The following is a 19,582-nucleotide window of genomic DNA, read 5'->3' on the forward strand; positions in this document are numbered from 1 at the left end:
CAGAGTTAGCATATTTCCCCCAAAAATCTGGGTCCTCATTTTAGCCACCTCGGAAGGATGGAAGGCTGAGTCAACCTTGAGCTGGTGAAAATAGAACTGCTGGCAGTTGGCAGGATTAGCCTGTGTTGCTGCATTCTGACCACTGTGCCACTCTTGGTTCCTGGATCCAGATTTTAGTTAATCTCATCCCTCTTTAACATCAACAGCTACCCTTATTTTTGTTCGAGACAATATTGACTCCTAGTGACTACCTGGACAAGTCCCTGCAGTTTTTATGGCAAGATTTTTTGTCACCGCCTTTTCCCAGGGCTGAGATAGAGAGTGACTAGTGCCAGGCCATCCACTTGGCTTTGTGCCTAATGCAAGACTAGAACTCATGGTCTCCTGGTTTCTAGCTTGGTGCCTTCACTCCTATACCAAACTGGCTCTCTAACAGCTTTCCTAACTGCACTCAAATCAATGGGAATAGGATTATCCAATTTGGCTGGGCAGCTGAAGCTCGGCAAGTGTTTTAAAAAGATTTTCAATGATAGTGTCAAGCACTCAATGTTATTGAAGGTTTCACACTTCTCGTTGTCTACAGCTGCATTCTCACATATATCGAGAGAGTCCTGTTAAAGCAGGCACCAGAATCTTCAGTTATTCCCAAAGAATATAAATAGATGGGTTTAGACAGGAAGCCATCACCTTTTCAAAAGTAGAAAAATGTGTATTCAGACAGAAACCTCTAGATCAGACTTCCTCGGCCTGGTCCTATCTTCCCAAGTAGGAAATTATACTACAACACACATGGGGTGGGATGGGGACAGAAGCATTGGGAAAATTGGTTAAATTCTATAGCAAAGCTGATTATGGGCCACATGCAACTTATTTTGGGACCTGTGCTCTTCTGGGCAACCTGCTACCAGCTGGTTGATTGGTAGCTGGCCACACAAATGGTTAGAGGAGAAGCCTCATGGTTTCCAGAAAAGCAGCAGAAAAGTGGAGACTAAGCAGCAAATTTTTGCTCCTTTTCTATATTAAGTACTCATTCTCTTATCTTAAAGGTGGGGCGAGTTTGTTTCTGTAGTTTTCTAGGCAAATGTATCAAATCTATATTATTTGTTTTCTTCCTTGATTAGCTGGGGATTTTTCATTGAATTTGCTCCCTTGACATTACTTCATTTTGGCAAACATCTATTAAAAATTAGGTTTTCTTGTCAGTAGGATATGCTGTTGAAAATCTTCACTATGATAATGAGCCAAGTTCCCTGTGGAGCCAAAGAACACAAGCAGTAATACATGTAGATTTTTCTGAATTCCCTTTTTCACTGCAGGTATTTAGGATACGTTTGTGATCTAATAGCAGACAAGCCTGTCCAGCCTCACTGCAAGCCTCTAACCATCAAATCAGTCCTTCTCAGCCCAGTGCCCTGTTTCAACAAGCAAAGAAATGGCTGCCGGCCTTTCTGTGACATCCTTATTGGAGAAACTAGAATATTTACAACATCACAGGAGTATGAAAGAATGAAGTAAGTTCCTTTCTGTTGACCGGGCAGATAAAATCCCACTTTGGATGTTTAATATATATTTACCTATGGTAGCACATAGGGACGCGGTGGCTAAGTGGGTTAGGATGCTGAGCTTGTCGATCAGAAGATTGGCAGTTTGGTGGGTCGAATCCCGAGTGCCGTGTAGCAGAGTGAGCGCCTGTTACTCCTCGTCCCAGCTTCTGCCAACCTAGCAGTTCAAAAGCACGTAAAATGCAAGTAGAAAAATAGGGACCACTACGGTGGGAAGGTAACAGCATTCCGTGCACCTTTGGCGTCTAGTCATGCCGGCCACATGACCACAGAGACGTCCTTGGACAAGCGCTGGCTCTTCGGCTTTGAAACGGAGATGAGCACCGGCCGCTAGAGTTGGAAACGACTAGCACGCATGTGCAGGGAACCTTTACTTTTACCTTTTATGGTAGGACAGGTGAGCTAATTCAAGATCTAGGCACCCTGGCTTTCCATCAATTATGACTGATGTTGATTGGATCTTAGCAGCTACTTGCCTCCTTCACGGAGATAGAAATCTCAATTGAAGTTCTCATACCTTTGACGGATCTCCTACGTTCATCCATCCATATGCACCTTCCTTCAGACTGACATCAATCAGCCAACCCTTTTGTGCATTTATTAGACATGGATTCCATATAAGGTAAAGGTAAAGGTTTCCCCGCACATGCGTGTTAGTTGTTTCCGACTCTAGGGGCCGGTGCTCATCTCCGTTTCAAAGCCGAAGAGCCAGCGCTTGTCCGAGGATGTCTCCGTGGTGATGTGGCTGGCATGACTAGACGCCAAAGGCACACGGAACGCTGTTACCTTCCCACTGTAGTGGTCCCTATTTTTCTACTTGCATTTTTACGTGCTTTCGAACTGATAGGTTGGCAGAAGCTGGGATGAGTAACAGGCGCTCACTCTGTTATGCGGCACTCGGGATTCGACCGACCATCTGATCAACAAGCTCAGTCTCCTAACTTGCTGAGCCACCACGTCCCTCCAGATTCCATATATTTGATGATATTTTGTCTTCCTCTGAAGTTTTGCTTTTGCTTCTGAGCAGTTTGAATGTCACACATCCCCTGCTGATAGTATTTTAGTATACAGTAACGTTTGACCATAAACAGCTTACATGTAGATGCAGTGAAAATTTTATGAGTTGCACAAAATTTACTATATGAGCTGTTGTCTGTATAATCTATGAACTGAGCAGTTTTTGAGAATAGCCAGATCATTACACTCAGAAGTCAGAATAAAAATAAATAATTTGTTTATTTTAATCCCCGCATTGAGCTTTTTGACTCCACCCAACTCAACTACAGTGAACTGCAGCGTTCACCTTCTGGGTTATAATTCTTTATTCACTGTGAATTCTTTGTTTTGATTCCTCATGAATACCACTTTAGACAGAATGTTCTGCTTGCTTTTTTCCCTTAGGGAATTCCGTGTTCAAGAAGGAAAAGTTGTTATTCCACTAGGAGTCACTGTCCATGGTGATGTAGTTGTTTCTGTCTACCATATGCGATCAACCATTGGGGGACGGCTTCAAGCTAAAGTATGACTTGATGTATCTTTTAAATGCAAGGTTAAACGTTAAGGAATATTAGCTGATCCAAAATATTGTAATATTATGCTATAAAATTGGATTTAAGCATATCACTCAAAAGGACAGTTTGTTAGAGTAATGAGTAAAATGTAAGGATATGGAAAAGCAAATTTAGAAAAGTTATCATGTTTCTTACTGAAAATTCTTTGGTACCTGAAGGAAAAAAATTTGCTCTGATAATGTTGCTGAAATATTATGTTCACACCAGTACTTGATGTCAGCAAATAGAAAAGGAACAGATTCATTCATTACCATGGTTGCTACAGAAGCAACACACATCCTGCATATAACAAGCATTGTGTCAAGGATAATATGAAAAATACTGCTTCCACAACCAGTCCAGCCCTGGATCAACCAATTAAGCAAAACAAGAATGTGCTTGTGGCACTCCAGAGTATTTCTCTCTAGCTATCATGCCCTTAACACTTTCACTGCCAAACTCAACTTTAGTTTTCATTTCTTATTGGGCCAGCCGTCAGTCAAGCAATGAAAAGCCAAGGGACCCTGTTGTGGGGCTGTGTTTAGTGCATCAAATGGTCTTAATCCAGCCCTGAAGCAGTCAGAAAAATCCAGTGATTCCTGCCCTAGTTAATTGGACTGTTCTTAGAAAAGAGTTAGTGAGGTGCTTTGATCCTACGTTTGAGGAGAGTGACTAGTCACTTGGTCAACTTTCATGCCTAAGGCAAGATTAGTTTCTAGCCAGGTGCCTTAATCACTAGAGGAAATTGGCTCCCTAGACCAGGGGTAGGCAACCTTGGCTCTTTTATGACTCGTGGACTTCAACTCCCAGAATTCCTGAGCCAGCATGGTTGCCTACCCCTGCCCTAGACCAAGGGTCCCAAACCCCTGGGCCATGGCTCACTACTAGGCTGTGAGCTCTTTGGAACCGGGCATCTCCACTTGTACAAGCAGCAGGCAAGTGCACATGCACACATCCCCACTTTCACAAGCAGCGGGTGATCATGTGTGTGCATGCGCCATTTGTACTTGTGCGGAACCATCCCCTCTCCCCCTCCTGTCTGGTCTGCAAAGCTGGAAAGTTTGGGGAACTCTTCTCTAGACCAAATTTTCATTTTTTTCATTGCTTCAACATTTTTTTTATTTGTTTATTTATTTATACAGTAATAAAATTGAATCCTTCCATAATACACACCTGAAATTTGCTATTGTTTTCTTTAATTTTAAAATTACGTGTGTTTAACATTTCTTACAGATGACAAACACTCAAATGTTCCAGATTCAGTTTCACACTGGATTCGTACCTCTGGGATCAACAACATTAAAATTTACTAAGTAAGTATCCTTAGAACACTGAACTGCATATAGGACAGGGGTAAGCAAACTTGGCTCTTTTATGACTCATGGACTTCAAGTCCCAGAATTCCTGAGCCAACATAGCTATGCTGGCTCAGGAATTCTGGGACTTGAAGTCCATGAGTCATAAAAGAGCCAAGGTTGCCTACCCCTGATATAGGAGGATATTATGAGGTCTTCTTGTAATAAGCATCTCAAAAAGCTAACAAGTGGAAACTGTAGATTTGATTTGTTCAAGAAATATTAATTCACCTCCAAAACAGGAATATTTCAAATTAGGTTATAGAATATAATTCCACAAGAACAATTCCAATGCTTTAGCGAAGTAAATTCAGCAGCAAAGTGAGTAAAATATTTCAACGTATCAAATCTAATTTTTAATAAATCAAATTAAGCACAGGCCGATTCTAATAAACTCACAGTATAATTATTGCAAAGTTTAGACCACATGGGAATTTAAAATTAATTTCAACTTATTCTTCTGCATCAGGCTTGGGCATCCTATTCATGTAATATGTGAGCAGTGAGCAAGGCTAATCAACGCTCATTGCTCAGAAGCCTGCAAACCAGCCACTATATAGAGATGAATTTAGGTAATTAGAGAAGCCAACAGTGCTAACTTGGCCAGAGAATTCTACTTAAGTCCTTTCAGCTGCACTAATAACTATTTCTCTTTTCTGTTAGCTGAAGAAGTCAGTCAATGCTCAGGAAATAGTAATTGAGTTGTAGTAGCAGAGGTGTTGAGAAGGCTTACAAGGATCATAACTTCTTCTGTGAATGCTTAGGTTGGGTCATAGATTTCTGTAAAACTATCTCATGCGGGAAGTAGGTTTTCACCCAAGAAAACATTAAATGTGAATGCACCTTTTTATCTCCTCTAAAAGGAACTATATACAGGTAGTCCTTGACTTACGACCACAATTGAGGCCCAAATTTTTGTAGTTAAGTGACACGTTTGTTAAGTGAATTTTACCCCATTTTATGACCTTTTGTACCACGGTTCTGAAGTGAATCACTGCAGTTATTAAGTTAGTGACATGGTTGTTAAGCGATTCGGGCTTCCCCATTGACTTTGCTTGTAAGAAAGTCATAAAAGGTGATCACGTGACACCCCCCAACCACTGCAACATCATAAATATGACTCAGTTGACAAGCTTCTGAATTTTGATCACATGACTGCGGGGCTATCGCAACAGTCATGAGGGTGAAAAACAGTCATATGTCACATTTTTCAGTGCCATTGTAACTGAATGGTCACTAACTGAACTGTCGTAAGTGGAGGACCACCTGTGTGTCTTTTCCTTCAGGTATCTATGACATATTTTCTGTATTTATTCATTTGGAGTCTGGGAATACATTTAAGTCCAAAATACCCTTCTTTGTTTCTAATGCAAAATGTACTCCAACGTCCAGATACTTACATCTTAACTAAAATTTTTATTAGGAAGTTTGATTGGACTTCTTCCTACCACGTATCATTAGCAGTTCGTTTAAAAAGAATTAATCCTATGGCATTAGTAATTGTCATTGCTACATTCAGGCTCAAAATATGATTTAACAGGCGATCTTCCAAACCCTTTCTTTGATTTCATTTGAATCTTTAGGCCTGAGCTGGATGCCTGTGACTCACCAGAAAAATACCCCCAACTCTTCCACGTCATTGTGGAGATAGAAGTAGACTCCACTGATAGGCAAAGTGACTTAACTCCTCCGTGGGAGAATTTCACCACAAAAGACATCAACCCAAGCATTCTTTTCTCATCGCCTCAGGAACATCAAGACACCCTTGCTCTGGCAGGTAAGGGGGATTAATCCCCAACCTGGTGCCCACATAGATGACGAGTTCCACTTCATAAAATCCCCAGTCAGCATGGCCAAAGACTGGAGATTTCAGCTTTCATGAAAATATCAAGCTTGGCTATTTTAAATTCACTCATCTTTGATTTACCTGGACTCCTTTTACATTATAGGTAGACGTTCTGTAGATGCAGCACCAGATAACCTAAAGAATGTTGGCCAGGGTGCATTCTTGTCATCTCTCAGCTGGCAAGGTAGATATGATTTCTCCTCAAGTCATCTGTCTTTCAGGACTCGCCGTTAAGTTATTAGTTTCCTTCCCTCCTTCATCTTGCTGCCTCTTTTCAGGGACCTCACACATATTACGCCGTCGTCCACAGCCATTCTTTAATTTATACAAAATACCTGCATGTGCAAGGAATTCAGCTGAAATTTCTAAGACACAGCCAGATTTATTCTTGCTATTTGCACACAGCAATGTATGGCTGGAAAAACAACAACACTGGAATGCAAACCCCATACATTCATTTATATTTTGGATATTCTTCGCGCGTCGAGAATGAAACACTATTACTTGGATTAAGAATAACTTAATTAATTATTATGGTTGGTATCGTCTGCTTTCACGTGCGGCTGTTTTACCCCTGGGGATTTATTTTTTTTCCTGCCATAGAAGAACCACAAAGCTGCCAGCTAACACGCTTGTTTTTACTACTTAGATCAAAAGGCAGAAAGAACCAGTTCTCATCCCGGCTCTGAGGACAGGGCAGCACTGGTCCATGAAGAAAGCGAGCAATCCGACGAGGAACTGTTATCCCTCTCCAGTCAGCACAGCGGCACCAGCACTGACAAAATCCATGGCACTTCAAAGCCCAGCAAAAAGCAGCAAGAGCAGCCAGGCCCTCCTCCGCCAGAGGACATAGATCTTCTAGGTTTGGACGGTACTCCGATGAACTATCCAGCAGCCTCCACTGCACTACCATCTAACTCAGACTTGCTGAGTGACCTTTTCGGGGTTGGAAATTCCGGAGGATTAAACCAAGGTGGTCAGGGAGCTGTTGAAGATGTCTTCCAGATGGGCGGAGCTGGCTCGGCACAGTCAACTCCACGGCGGCCTGCAACATCAGCATCCCCATCGTTGTCCCCAAGAATAGGAGAAGGTAAAAAAAAAAAATCTTAACCATAACCTTGTTTTACAAAGAAATTCGCTTTAAGCAATTGATGCTAAACAAGATTCCTCATGAAAAAGAGTTGTGTCTTTCTTCCTTTGGATTCATAAAATTACTCTTCGTGATTATTCGTTCATACAGCTACTAACTGCTAGGTTTTAAGACATCTGCATAGAAGATTTTTTCTTTTTAATCTCCCCTCAGAAGTCAGATGTAAATGCCCTCCATTTAGTGCTGGACAATTTTCCCTATTTGCCAGCAGTTTCTTCACTCCCTCTATTTTATGCTACTTAGGAAAATCTGGATTTTTTTTTTGAAGGATAGGCATAGTATTGCATTGGGAGATAAGAGAATGGGAGAGTTTCCTTGTGTGAATTTTCAATCCTTTCTAGCCCAGTTGTATATTTTAAGACAGAGACCGTGAATATGTGCAATATAAGATCCAGTTCAGAACCATACATTTTCTTGTTTTGATCCCAAGAAGTAATCCTTTAATAAATAATAAACCTTTATTGTCAAAGTACAACATGTGTACATTGAGATTAGCTGAGCCTCCCCCCCCGTGCTCTCTCCCCCCAACACACAGTGACAACAAACCCTCCATCCCACCACACTATGTGAACCAACTACATCGCACACCGGCCTCCCAAGTCAATTCTGCATAAGTTCACAGAGATTATGTCCCATTTAAAAGCCTAACAGCCCACGGATAAAAGCTATTTTTCAGCCTGTTGGTACGGTTGGCTATACTCCTATATCTCCTACCGCAGGGGTGTCACACTCAATTTCATTGAGGGCCGCATCAGCATTGCGGTTGCCCTCAGGGGGCCGGGTGGGTATGGCCAGGGTGGGCGTGGCCTGCTGGGTGGGCGTGGCTAGAGTGCGTATGGCCTACTGGGTGGGCGTGGCCAGCTCTACATGGTTCGCATCAAGGGTGCCTATGGGGGCCTGGGCAGGAGTGGGACAGATCTGAGGGTCTCTGGCAGAAGGAGGGTCTCTGGGCCAGGGCCAAGGCAGTGGGGGCCGTTCCCTCACTGTTTCCAGGATGCCTTCGTGGGCCGCATGAAACCACTTTGCGGGCCAGATCCGGCCCCCAGGCCTTGTGTTTGACATGTCTGTCCTACCGGATGGTAGGAGAGTAAAGAGATACCGTCCAGGGTGTAAGTCATCCCTGAGAATCTTCCTCACTCTTCCAAGGCAACGAGCCCTGGCGATGTCATCCAGTGGTGTCAGGGGACAGCCCACAATGTCTTGTGCTGTGCTCACTAGTAGGAGGATGGCTAGGAGAGAATCAGGATTACAAGATGAAAAAAAAAATCCATCTTTAACAAGGAATGCTTTATTAGGCTCTCGTTGATTTCATCTATTGCTACTCTGGTCACTTGGTTTTTGAAAAGAATTGTGAATTCTATTAACTAGACGTAATGCTAGCCAGCTATTATTTACCTGGTTTCTTTCTCTAGCCTGATTGTATACTATATGCCAATGGAGCAGGATATGTTATGACACCTACTGGCACATCCTGTGCCCTTGCACATATAATTGTTTACCTATGCAATCTGAATTGCCTATTTTTAATGTGGCAACAGGCATTCTTGATAAGTATTTGCTGAAAGTTGTGGGTCATCTATCATCACCACAGCATGGGTCCACTGTTGTTTTTCGCAACCTAATGGCTACTGTGATCTCCCTCTCCATTTTTACATTGGATTAAAAGAATTGTGACACTTGCTTTGGCAATGGTTCACCTTAATGACACAGTTTATGTAAAGTTAAGAATATTACAATATTTCTTTAAAATGTAAGTATATTCCCACTATTGGAATAGATGTAACTATTTTTTTTCCAGCAACCGCCTTTGACCCATTTGGGGGTAGTCCTAAGCAACCTGTCCCAGATCTTTTAGGCTCTTTCCTTTCATCAAATGCCAAAAGTGATCCTTTTCTTCAAGCGACAAGGAGTCCTTCACCTACAATGCAAGGGGATCCTTTTAGCATGGGTACGATGTCTTCTTTTATTTTTGAATTAGGAGAAAAAGTGATGAATGGTACCAACCTTTTCCCTCTTGAAATGTGGGCTATTTGCAAAGGTGCTGTGAACAGTATCTGTTCACGAATGAAGGCAAATATATGTGTCCCAGGATAATATTGCAGGATTCAATCTGGGTTGGTGATCGGGACCAGAAGTTTAGTTTTCCAAGCTTTTGGATGCATGCTGGAGCCCATCCTGAAGGAACTTTTCTCTCTGGTGACTGACCCAGATTGGATCCTTCTGTATCTGTTCAGCAGTAAAATATCCACGTTCATTTCATTAAGAATAACAAACCATAGAGTTCAAATTGTTGGCAAGTCAAGCAGCAGAACATTGGGTGATTAGTAAGCATTTTGGGGGGAACTTATATTTTTTTAAAAAAATGTGAATAAGACTGTAATTTTATTTGTAAAAAATGTGGAATCTGTTCATCATCAGTGATCCAGCTCAACCATGGCAGACACTTCCCAGACACTCGAAGTGGCATGGCTGCATGAGGAAATTATTGCTTACATTTAAGTCATTGACGTCTTCTGTTAACATGAAGTAGAAACCTGTTTCATACACACAGTATCAAGTGTTTATTTTCCAATTTTTCCATGGCTGCCTTCTGCTTTTCACCCAATGTCATGGAAAAAAATCTATCTGGTGGTTAATAATCCATTGGCATTATTAGCTGGTCATTGGCACAACTGATATTTCTATATTGAGAACTCCAGTTCAAACACAAGGCCTCTTTGATAATTGACCCCACCAATATTTCAGAATGAGGTTATGCACACCTGATCCCCTCCAGGGTTTGTACTAGAGCAGCAATGGCGAACCTTTTAGAGGCTGAGTACCCAAACTGCAACCCAAAACCCACTTATGTATCCTCGGGTGCTGGGTGGGCATGGCCCATTGGGTGGGTGTGGCCCATTGGATGGGCGTGGCTGCGGTGGTAACAGCAGATTGGGTGGGACTAAAAAGTTCAATCAATCAATTCCAACTTTGCGAGATCTTTTTTTTTCCTGCAAGAAGTTGAAATTGATTAATTGAACCTTTTTTTTTTGCACACGGCAGCGAAGGCCTAAAGCGAAAAGGTTTATAAAACCCAGCTGAAGTTCTAGGACTGGGGCGATGGCGCACGTGCCCACAGAGAGGGTTCTGTGTGTAACCTGTGGCACCCGTGCCATAAGTTCGCCACCACAGTCCTAGAGTCTAGACCAGTGGTAGGCAACCTTGGCTTTTTTATGACTCATGGAGTTGAACTCCCAGAATTCTTGAGCCAGATATGCTGGCTCAGGAGTTCTGGGAGTTGAAGTCCATGAGTCATAAAAGAGCCAAGGCTGCCTACCCCTGCGACTCTAGACTATCATAGCAAGGGCATCCACCATTAAGGACAAGGAAAGGATTAAAAAAAATAAAAATCTAAAATGTCTAAGGTCCAAAAATACCTGGACACAATAGTCAACACAGCTAATATTTTGGGAATTGTGTTCCCTCAAATGTTATTGCAGAACAATTTTGTCCATCCTCCTACTTTATACAGTTGGGAAGATGCAAAAATGGTTGAAGGAGGCAATGCTTTCTTCTGAGTAAATAAGTATAATTTTAGCCTTCATGAATTCTAATAAATAAATAAGTTGCTAGAGGCTAACACTTTGCTTTGCAGCACTGAAATTTGTATTTTTTTTAAATAAGTGATATGGAATTGGGAACATACTAGTGCACTGATATCCATTAGGAACCTGTTGGCTACATGTGGTTTAAGCATTTTTAATAGGCATTGTTGCATGACAGTCTTTAGGGGTTGCATGACAACTTCCTCCTATGTAAAGTTCATGAACCTGGATTTTAACGCTAAAACAAATGCACGGAGAACTTTTTATACCACTATTTTAAAAATATTGCTAAATGGCAATATTTATCTTTTAAGGTTCTTCCAGTACACCCACTGTTTCCATTCAGCCAGATATTTCAGGAGACTGGGAATGGCCTAGTAAATCAGGTTTGTCTGAAACTAATATATAATATGTTTAAGATGATGTATAGCAATAGCACTTAGTGCTTTGCAGCCCTCTTTAAGTGGTTTACAGAGCCAGCATATTGCCTCCAACAATCTGGGTCCTTATTTAACCAAAGGAAGGATGGAAGGCTGAGTCCACCTTGAGCCAGTTAGACTAATAATTAACATATTTAAGATGATTTATGTGAAAGGTGTTCACTGTGACATTCATCATCAGTTTCTAAGTAGTTATTTGTTTGTAAGATGTATATTTCACCTTCCCTTCAAAAGCTCAAGATGACATAGTACATAGCGCTATTTGGGGTGGAGGGTGCCTTCAAATTTGTATTGATTCCTGGTGATTGCCAGGACCAGTCATTGTATTTTGCTTAGCAAGACTTTTGGAAGTATTTTGCCATTGCTTTCATCCTAGAGAGAGAAAGACTGGCCTAAGATCACACAACTGTTTTCACGCCAAAGGCAGGATTAGAACGTATTGTCTCCTACTTCTTAGCCTGGTGCCTTCACCGCCTACACCAAACTGACTCTGTCTAAATGAAGTGGCAGTTTGATTCCTATCAGGAATGTAAGAGGGGATCCACCTCTGTCAATTGTTACTTAAGTTTTGGAAATATGCTTGTTCAATGGACACAACACATTTAACTTTAAATATTGAACAAGAACTGCCCAAAGGTGTTGCAGAAGTCCTAATGAAATATAAAAATATTACATCCAGAAAAGTATTGATGTATTACAGAGATTTTACAAAAGCATGTGTACTGTAAGTTATACATGCTTTTATTTATATTTATCTAGTTGTCAAAAGCCTTTTTTATACTACATGAGCCAAGTTAACTTCTTTATTCCCTGTTTACGTAATAGCATAATTTAATGAAAAAGTAATCTAGATATTATTTTTTCTACTCTAGTTTGTCGAAGGTTATTTGGTGCTTTGTTGAGACTTGTTCAATGCTGTTGTTTGAATATATCTTCAACACAGACCTTGTAGAAAGACATATTCCCAATTATATTAATGATATGCTTTGCTTATATTGAGCTAACCAACTAGTTTATGCAGTTGGGTTGTGCTACTTTTAGCTCTGATATTATTCAATTAGATTTAATAAACTTGCTTTTTCCTCTTCTTACATCATCTAGGTATGGTGAGCAAATCAACTGCTTCCAGCCCTACAGGATCAGTGCACAACACCCCTACACATCAAGCTAAACCACAAACTCTGGATCCTTTTGCTGACTTGGGAACTCTTGGTGCAAATCTAGCAGGTTGACTAATGATTGCACGCCAAAAGACATGTGTATTCAGAAGTACATGTTCATATAACAGCATGCTCTTATTAATGTCTGTTGCTTGCGTCTCCAGAATGAATAACCATAGTCAGCCCATGAATGGCAGATAACAAAATGCTGCCACTTTCCCAGCACTCAGTGTCTAATACGGAGCCCTAGACAAATGTTAAGTTATTGGGGGCTCTTCTAATGCTAATAGATTATATCATATGAATAGTTTGATTGATGATCTTCAACAGTACATTATCTAAAAGTTGAGCAATTAGAAGTTACATATCTCATTCCATCTACCATCGCAGCTTTGGTTTTGTATGAGAAGAATTGCCCATCTTAACCAACCCAATTAAGGAAATAAGTAAGCACATGAACTGCAACCCAATTAACTGATCATAAAATGTATGGAATTGTCCATTTTTTCCAAGATCTTTCCAACGCCTTTTATAAAAAGCTTTCCCCCATTTTTTTTCATTAACCTTTAAAGCCTACTAGGATAGTACCAACTACACTTATACTTTTCTCTCCTGTTTGCTGCCTCGTTTGTTTAAATTTCCCACTGATGTTGAAATAAGGTCCCTCTTTCCTGGATTGGTTTTCTGTTGGTTTATCAGGCCAAATCAGGGCCAAATAGATAATTGATGTGCTGTGGCATGGCTGTTTGTACAGTAGTTATTATCTTTTTTTATTGATCTCACAGTGTCATGGGGATCTTTTAGAACTGGAGGTGGAAATCACACGCGCACGCACACGCATTAGTGGAAGCTTTCTGCTTTTTTCACTATTTACAGGGAAGCCATTTGCAGCAGCTATTTACAGCAATTTCAGTGCTCACTCAATGTCAGGTTTCCTCCTAAGCGTCCCTCCCTCTTCCTTCCCTTTTTAAGCTCTAGCTCCCTGCGTCCTCTCCCTTTTCTGGGATTATGAAAGAGAGAATGAAAAGAAAGGAATTTATTTTGATTTATTGTAAGATGCTCAGCATGGCTTGACTTTCCTCTGTATCTATTCATCTACAGTACTGCTTCTCCATTGGTCAAAGAACCTTTCTCAGGAATACTCTGCCTAGTCCAGGGGTAGGCAACCTTGGCTCTTTCATGACTCGTGGACTTCAACTCCCAGAATTCCTGAGCCAGCCATGCTGACTCAGGAATTCTGGGAGTTGAAGTCCACGAGTCATAAAAGAGCCAAGGTTGCCTACCCCTGGACTAGTCCTTTCCTCAGAGGGCTTTGCCCATAACCCATGTACCTCCTTCCTTCCTGCCTTGAGGCTTGGGGAAGATGTCCTCTCTCTGTGCCTTCACTTCCCTTCTTCCAGGGACCTTTCTTTTCTCTCCCCAACTGGTGACTGCTCTGCACGTCCACAAGACTTCACTGTCCAGCTTCTGTCTCCAACTACCCTATTTTACTCAGCATTTTTTCCTGTTGTTTCCTTCTTCTTCTTCTCTCTCTCTCCCTCCCTCCCTCTCATTTGCAATCTGACCAGCAGCATGTCCCTCAGAAACTTGGAGGTGGGTGCTATCTCTCTCCCCCAGGGCTGTAGTTCCCCCAACATCCATATATCAGACTGGACCAATGGGCCTGCTGCCTCTACACCTCATATCAGCCTGCCTAGAAGGAGTAGTAGCGACAACATAGATAGCCTTCAAGCCCAGGACTGAGCTGTTCCTCCTTTTTTCCTCACTCCATTTGTTGGCTCACACCAGCAGCTATGCCAGGGCGTATGCCACAAGTCAGCAATAGGGAAATGATATAAAGATGCAAGCAAAAAGTGTAGCATTAGGATTACAGTTGATGATGTCTTAAAATATATTCTTAATGAATAGAATGATGCCTTGAATATGATGAACAAGTCTCTTGATTATGAGTTGATTGGATGACTTTTTGTTTTGATCCCCACCCGCACCCCAAGCAGTCGGTCAACCACAACTTCTTCCTGCAGTTGAAAGTAATGGGACATATAAATTTATTTGTTCTGGAGAAGTTGAAGGGTACAGTCATTCTCCACTCTTATTCCCAAATCTATTAGGAAATATGTCTTATAACGGAGGTCACCAACCTTTCTCAGTTGGCAGACCGGAGGGAGAGGGAGGGGGCAACATTTTATGCGAACAGGGCTGCGAGCATGTGCACGATGCAAATGGGGTGGTACTGGTGCCCATGTGATACTCGCTAGCCTTGCCCTGTTCTTACACAGTGCTCCATTTTTGCTCCCCGTTGGACGCCGTTGACCTGTTTTTGTGCCCCGCAGCGCGGCATCCTATTTTTGCACCCCATGGCACGGCATGGCACTAGCACAAGTGAGGGTGTGTGCAAGCACATGTGTGTGCACTGGCCGCCTGTCCTGCAGCCCAGTGGCCAGCAGGCCACGGCCTGGCAGTGTACTGTGGCCCACAGGTTGGGGACCCCTGTCTTATAAGATCTGTGTGCCTATATACTATTGCAGGGTACAATACTTTTTAGCATTTATAATCTTGGAAATGTATTTTATTTACAGTTCCCAAGACTTGATACTTGGTTATAGGTGTAGCAATTCTCATTCTGGTTGCTTACTAAGCCAAACATAGCATTAATAAATTGCTTTAATTCACGTTCCAGGTTGTCCTTCCTTTGCCAGCAAACCCAATACACCTACAGGAATGGGAGGGGTTTTTCCTCCTATGGGATCACCACAGAAACCATCTCCCCAACCAATGGGAGGTGGCAGCTGGCCACAGGCCTCTGGATTCCCTAGGCCTCAAACCCAGTCTAAACCTCAACAAAGTATGCCTCATTCTTCTCCGCAAAATAGGCCGAATTATAATGTGACTTTTTCTGCAACGCCTGGTGGTCAAAATGACCGTGGAAAAGGATCGGGCAGTTCTGGTAACTGAACTTTTACTTTTTTGAACTATATTTTAATACAAATATGTTGCTTGGTAGACTACGAAGTGTGGTATTTTCATGGCAAGTCTCCGTTACCGGTAACTATGATATAAGTGACATGTCTGAAATTAAACTAGACTTTATATTCTACAATAAATTTCATTAGATGTGGAAAGAGAATAACAAAACCCAGCTATACCATTTTACAGCATCGTACTTATAATTAAAAAAATTAATTACCTCACGTTCACCAGTTTAAAAGAGCTGAACTTCTCAGATGCAAATGAAAATTAGATTCATATTATTTGAACTGCTGAGCGAGTTTAAGCCCAAAATGGGCATATCTGGTAAATCAAAGAAGAGGAATCTTATTCAGATGGATAGGCTAGAAAAGGCATAAATGTCAGGTAGTCCTCAACTTACAGCCAAAATTGAGCCCAAAATTTCCATTGCTAAGTGAGTTATTAAGAGAGTTTTGCCTCATTTTATGACCTTTCTTGCCACAGTTGTTAAGTCAATCTGGCTTCCCCATTGATTTTGCTTGTCAGAAGGTCGCAAAAAGTGATCACATGACCCCGGGACACTGCAACCGTCATAAATACATGCCAGTTGCCAAACATTCAAATTTTGATCATGTGACCATGGGGATCCTATAACAATCATACGTGTGAAAAACAGTCATAAGTCACTTTTTTCCAGTGCTGTTGTAACTTTGAATGGTCACTAAACAAATGGCTGTAAGTCAAGGACTACCTATATACATTTCCATAAAAGATCGGTAGTTGAATCTCCACTGAGATGCTGTTGGGGAAAGCTCTGCTTACAACATTAGCAATGAAGGAGAAAGTATGTTTTTCTGTGTTCTAGAGGCCCATGTATTACCTTGTTTGGCTTAAGTTCTGTGGTGCAGTAATTTGATCGTCTCAGAGAAATATTCCAGTATCTCAAATCAGGAATAATAATACTTATTTTTATTTTATTATTCAGATTCTAAGCCCAAACTGTCTGCTGATTTTGAGGATCTCTTGTCTGGTCAAGGTTTTAATGCTCATAGAGACAAAAAGACTCCCAGAACAATAGCAGAGATGCGAAAAGAAGAAATGGCCAAAGAAATGGATCCTGAAAAATTAAAAGTAAGCATTGGGGTAGTTTAGAAATTTTTAAATTAAAGTTTCAAAGGTGTCTTAGGATGCAGTATTAATTATGTATGCCATACATAAATAATGTCAATATGCTATAGCAGCTTCTCAGGATGTTTTGCATTGGTTGTTTCTTTTCTTATAAGTTCAAAATGTTATCATCCACATAGTGATAGTGATGGTAGAAAGGAGGGGATAGAGAGCTGAAACTCCATTTTAAAATTCAAATTTATATATTTATTCCTGCTTCAGGAGAGTAGTTTGAGATTTCTATATAATGAAATAATCTTTTTTCCCCTGGAATTTTGAAACAGTCTTAAGCACATTTAGTGTAATAGGAATAATTTACATCCACCTCTTTAGCTGTTTGCTATCTCTCTGCACAGATCCTCGAATGGATTGAAGGGAAAGAGAGAAATATAAGAGCATTGTTATCTACCATGCATACAGTGCTATGGGAAGGAGAAACGAAATGGAAACCTGTGAGCATGGCTGATCTTGTAACTCCAGAACAAGTGAAAAAGGTTTATCGGAGAGCAGTACTTGTTGTTCATCCTGATAAAGTAAGAAACCATGTCTTGGGATTCATGTTTTACAAAACTAATGTTCTAGTTCTGTGTATTGCTGCAGGCAACTTCAGATACACAAACAACTGTGCATTGCTGTTACCATTATTACTTTAAAATATTAAAACCATCTATATCAGAGGTCTCCAACCTTTTGGGCACCAGGGACCGATTCCGTGGAGAAAAGTTTTTCCGCGGACCGGAGAGTAGGTGGGTTTGTGTGCTGCCTGCACCACACGGTTGGGGCTTTGTTTGTTTGTGCGGACCAGTTGCTGGCATGCCGTCTGTTCTGTACCAGCCTGCTACCGGCCCTGCAGATAAGGCAGGGACAACCCTTTTTACAAGAAGGCAAGAGGCTGGAACTAAGCCTGCCAAATTTATTAACATAAAAACATAAACAGAGCAAAGAGAGCAAACATGAACCATGAAACAGGAACTATTCAAACGGTTGCCTTCAGCAAACCAGCCCTCCCACGCATTCCCCTTTTATACAGTTCAGGGCGTGGCTTCTCTCTGCCTCCTTCCGAGGTGCCCCATTGCCTTCCTCTGTTTACTCCTGATTGACTGCCTCCTGCATCGGGTGTCCTTGAACAGGGCCAGCTGTGGGTCATCTTCATCCACGCTGTCAGGCTCACACAGCTGGGTCTGCGTCGTGACCAGGTGGGAGGGGCCTGGCTGAGGGCTCTCATCAGCAAGCTCTCCAACCCCCTCAGCAACCTCTCCAACATCCCCCTCCTCCTCCTCTGAATCATCCGACACAAATGCCGAACCCACAGGCTGACCCTGAATCACAACACCGTGGTCCGGTACTGGTCCACGGACCAGGGTTTGGGAACCCCTGATGTACATGAGATGGTTTGTTGGCTATATACAATGCATCTTGATAATCTTTCATTCATACTAGATCTACATAACCCAGGGAGAAGACTTGAAATTGATTGTCCTATAAGGAGGGGAAGGGGAGAGATAGTTTAGGTGTGAAATTTCAGGATAACTTGCAATATTTCTCTTTTCAATATTAAAAAAGTCTAGAAAGTTCCAATAGGTTTCATTTAAAGTGGGGGGGGGGGGAGGAGAAAAAATATTTCTTGCGTTTTAATCCTCACAATGACTTTTTTAATTTTTAAAAAAGTGTGATCTGAAAAACTAATAGCCCCAGTTTAGGAATAAATACACAAAGGACTCCAGGTTTGATTTTGTGATAAACAACATTTTTTTGTTGCTATTAAGGCTACATTGATTGGCAATTGTTAGCTAGCTAATGAGTCTTTAGCACAAGTATTTCTTTAGCATAAATGAACATGTACAACCTATATCAATCCCACTATAATCGAAAGTGTGCAACATTAATTTTATTGTCCTTTCTTTGTTGCTTTGATAAGTAAGACTTTTCTGAGATAATCAAACTTGATAAAATGTGCAGTGTTCCACAAATGAATAATGCAGCTTTGTGCTACGTTTCAAAAACAAGACTTAACCCACCCTCTATTTGTTTGTCACGGAATAAATCTATGGTTTTATCTGCACTGCCTGGTTGTTCAACTCTTTTTTGGAGGACATAAATAGACAAGGTCACCTTCTACAAATCCTTATTCATTTTCACAGTGACCTTGGGGCTCTCCTTCTGAAATAAAGTTTTCCTATTGCCTTATCTGGAGGGGTTCTGTCAGTCTGTGATGAAGGCTTTAGTTAGCTTAAGGTTAGTCTTCATACTTCATGGGGCACTTTATGGAGGAAGGGCGGGCTTCAATGCTTAGTATTTGCTCTTATATCATTTAAAGTTTTCTGTTACTGTAACTGAAGCAATACCATAGCCAGTATTACTCTTGCCTTGAAAGTCAAACTTTACTGGTTCATACCACAGCAGAATGTTTAAAAAAACTCTCCCTCTCTCACACACACACTCACTCACTCTTTCTCTCTCACACGCACATTTCTCTTGCGAGGTTTCTAGTTCTCCTTTGGTTTTATTGTATTTTTTTATAAAGTGAGGTTCCACCATTTCACAGTTTCCCCCATCACCTAAAAACCCTTTCACCTGAGGTGACTAGTACAAAACGAAGCCCTAGATGCAGGGGTAGGCAACCTCGGCTCTTTTATGACTCATGGACTTCAACTGCCAGAATTCCTGAGTCAGCATGGCTGGCTCAGGAATTCTGGGAGTTGAAGTCCATGAGTCATAAAAGAGCCGAGGTTGCCTACCCCTGCCCTAGACTTAGTCTTTTTTAAAAATAAAAAATAAAATAAAATTAAGAAACTATGGAGAAAAATGGATTTGCCTAA

At 41.4% G+C, this 19,582-nt stretch overlaps 1 protein-coding gene across 2 annotated transcripts in view; it reads left to right on the top strand.

The window, feature by feature from the left end:
• Nucleotides 1-19,582, top strand: part of DNAJC6 (DnaJ heat shock protein family (Hsp40) member C6) — a gene marked incomplete at its 5' end in the record, with an annotated part of 46,236 nt that overhangs the window by 26,371 nt on the left and 283 nt on the right. Inside the window, 12 exons of one of the 2 annotated variants that reach the window (XM_083357829.1) lie at nt 1,317-1,511; nt 2,964-3,081; nt 4,346-4,425; nt 6,051-6,244; nt 6,417-6,497; nt 6,963-7,403; nt 9,262-9,418; nt 11,372-11,433; nt 12,580-12,714; nt 15,328-15,594; nt 16,582-16,727; nt 17,120-17,296. In XM_083357829.1, coding sequence (XP_083213955.1) covers nt 1,317-1,511; nt 2,964-3,081; nt 4,346-4,425; nt 6,051-6,244; nt 6,417-6,497; nt 6,963-7,403; nt 9,262-9,418; nt 11,372-11,433; nt 12,580-12,714; nt 15,328-15,594; nt 16,582-16,727; nt 17,120-17,296 — 2,053 coding nt within the window. Of the gene's footprint in view, nt 1-1,316; nt 1,512-2,963; nt 3,082-4,345; nt 4,426-6,050; nt 6,245-6,416; nt 6,498-6,962; nt 7,404-9,261; nt 9,419-11,361; nt 11,434-12,579; nt 12,715-15,327; nt 15,595-16,581; nt 16,728-17,119; nt 17,297-19,582 lie in introns of both variants that reach the window. The other variant, XM_083357830.1, reaches the window with a different exon arrangement.

This window comes from Vipera ursinii (assembly GCF_947247035.1).
Source record: "Vipera ursinii genome assembly, chromosome: 3".
Taxonomy (NCBI): Eukaryota; Metazoa; Chordata; class Lepidosauria; order Squamata; family Viperidae; genus Vipera; species Vipera ursinii.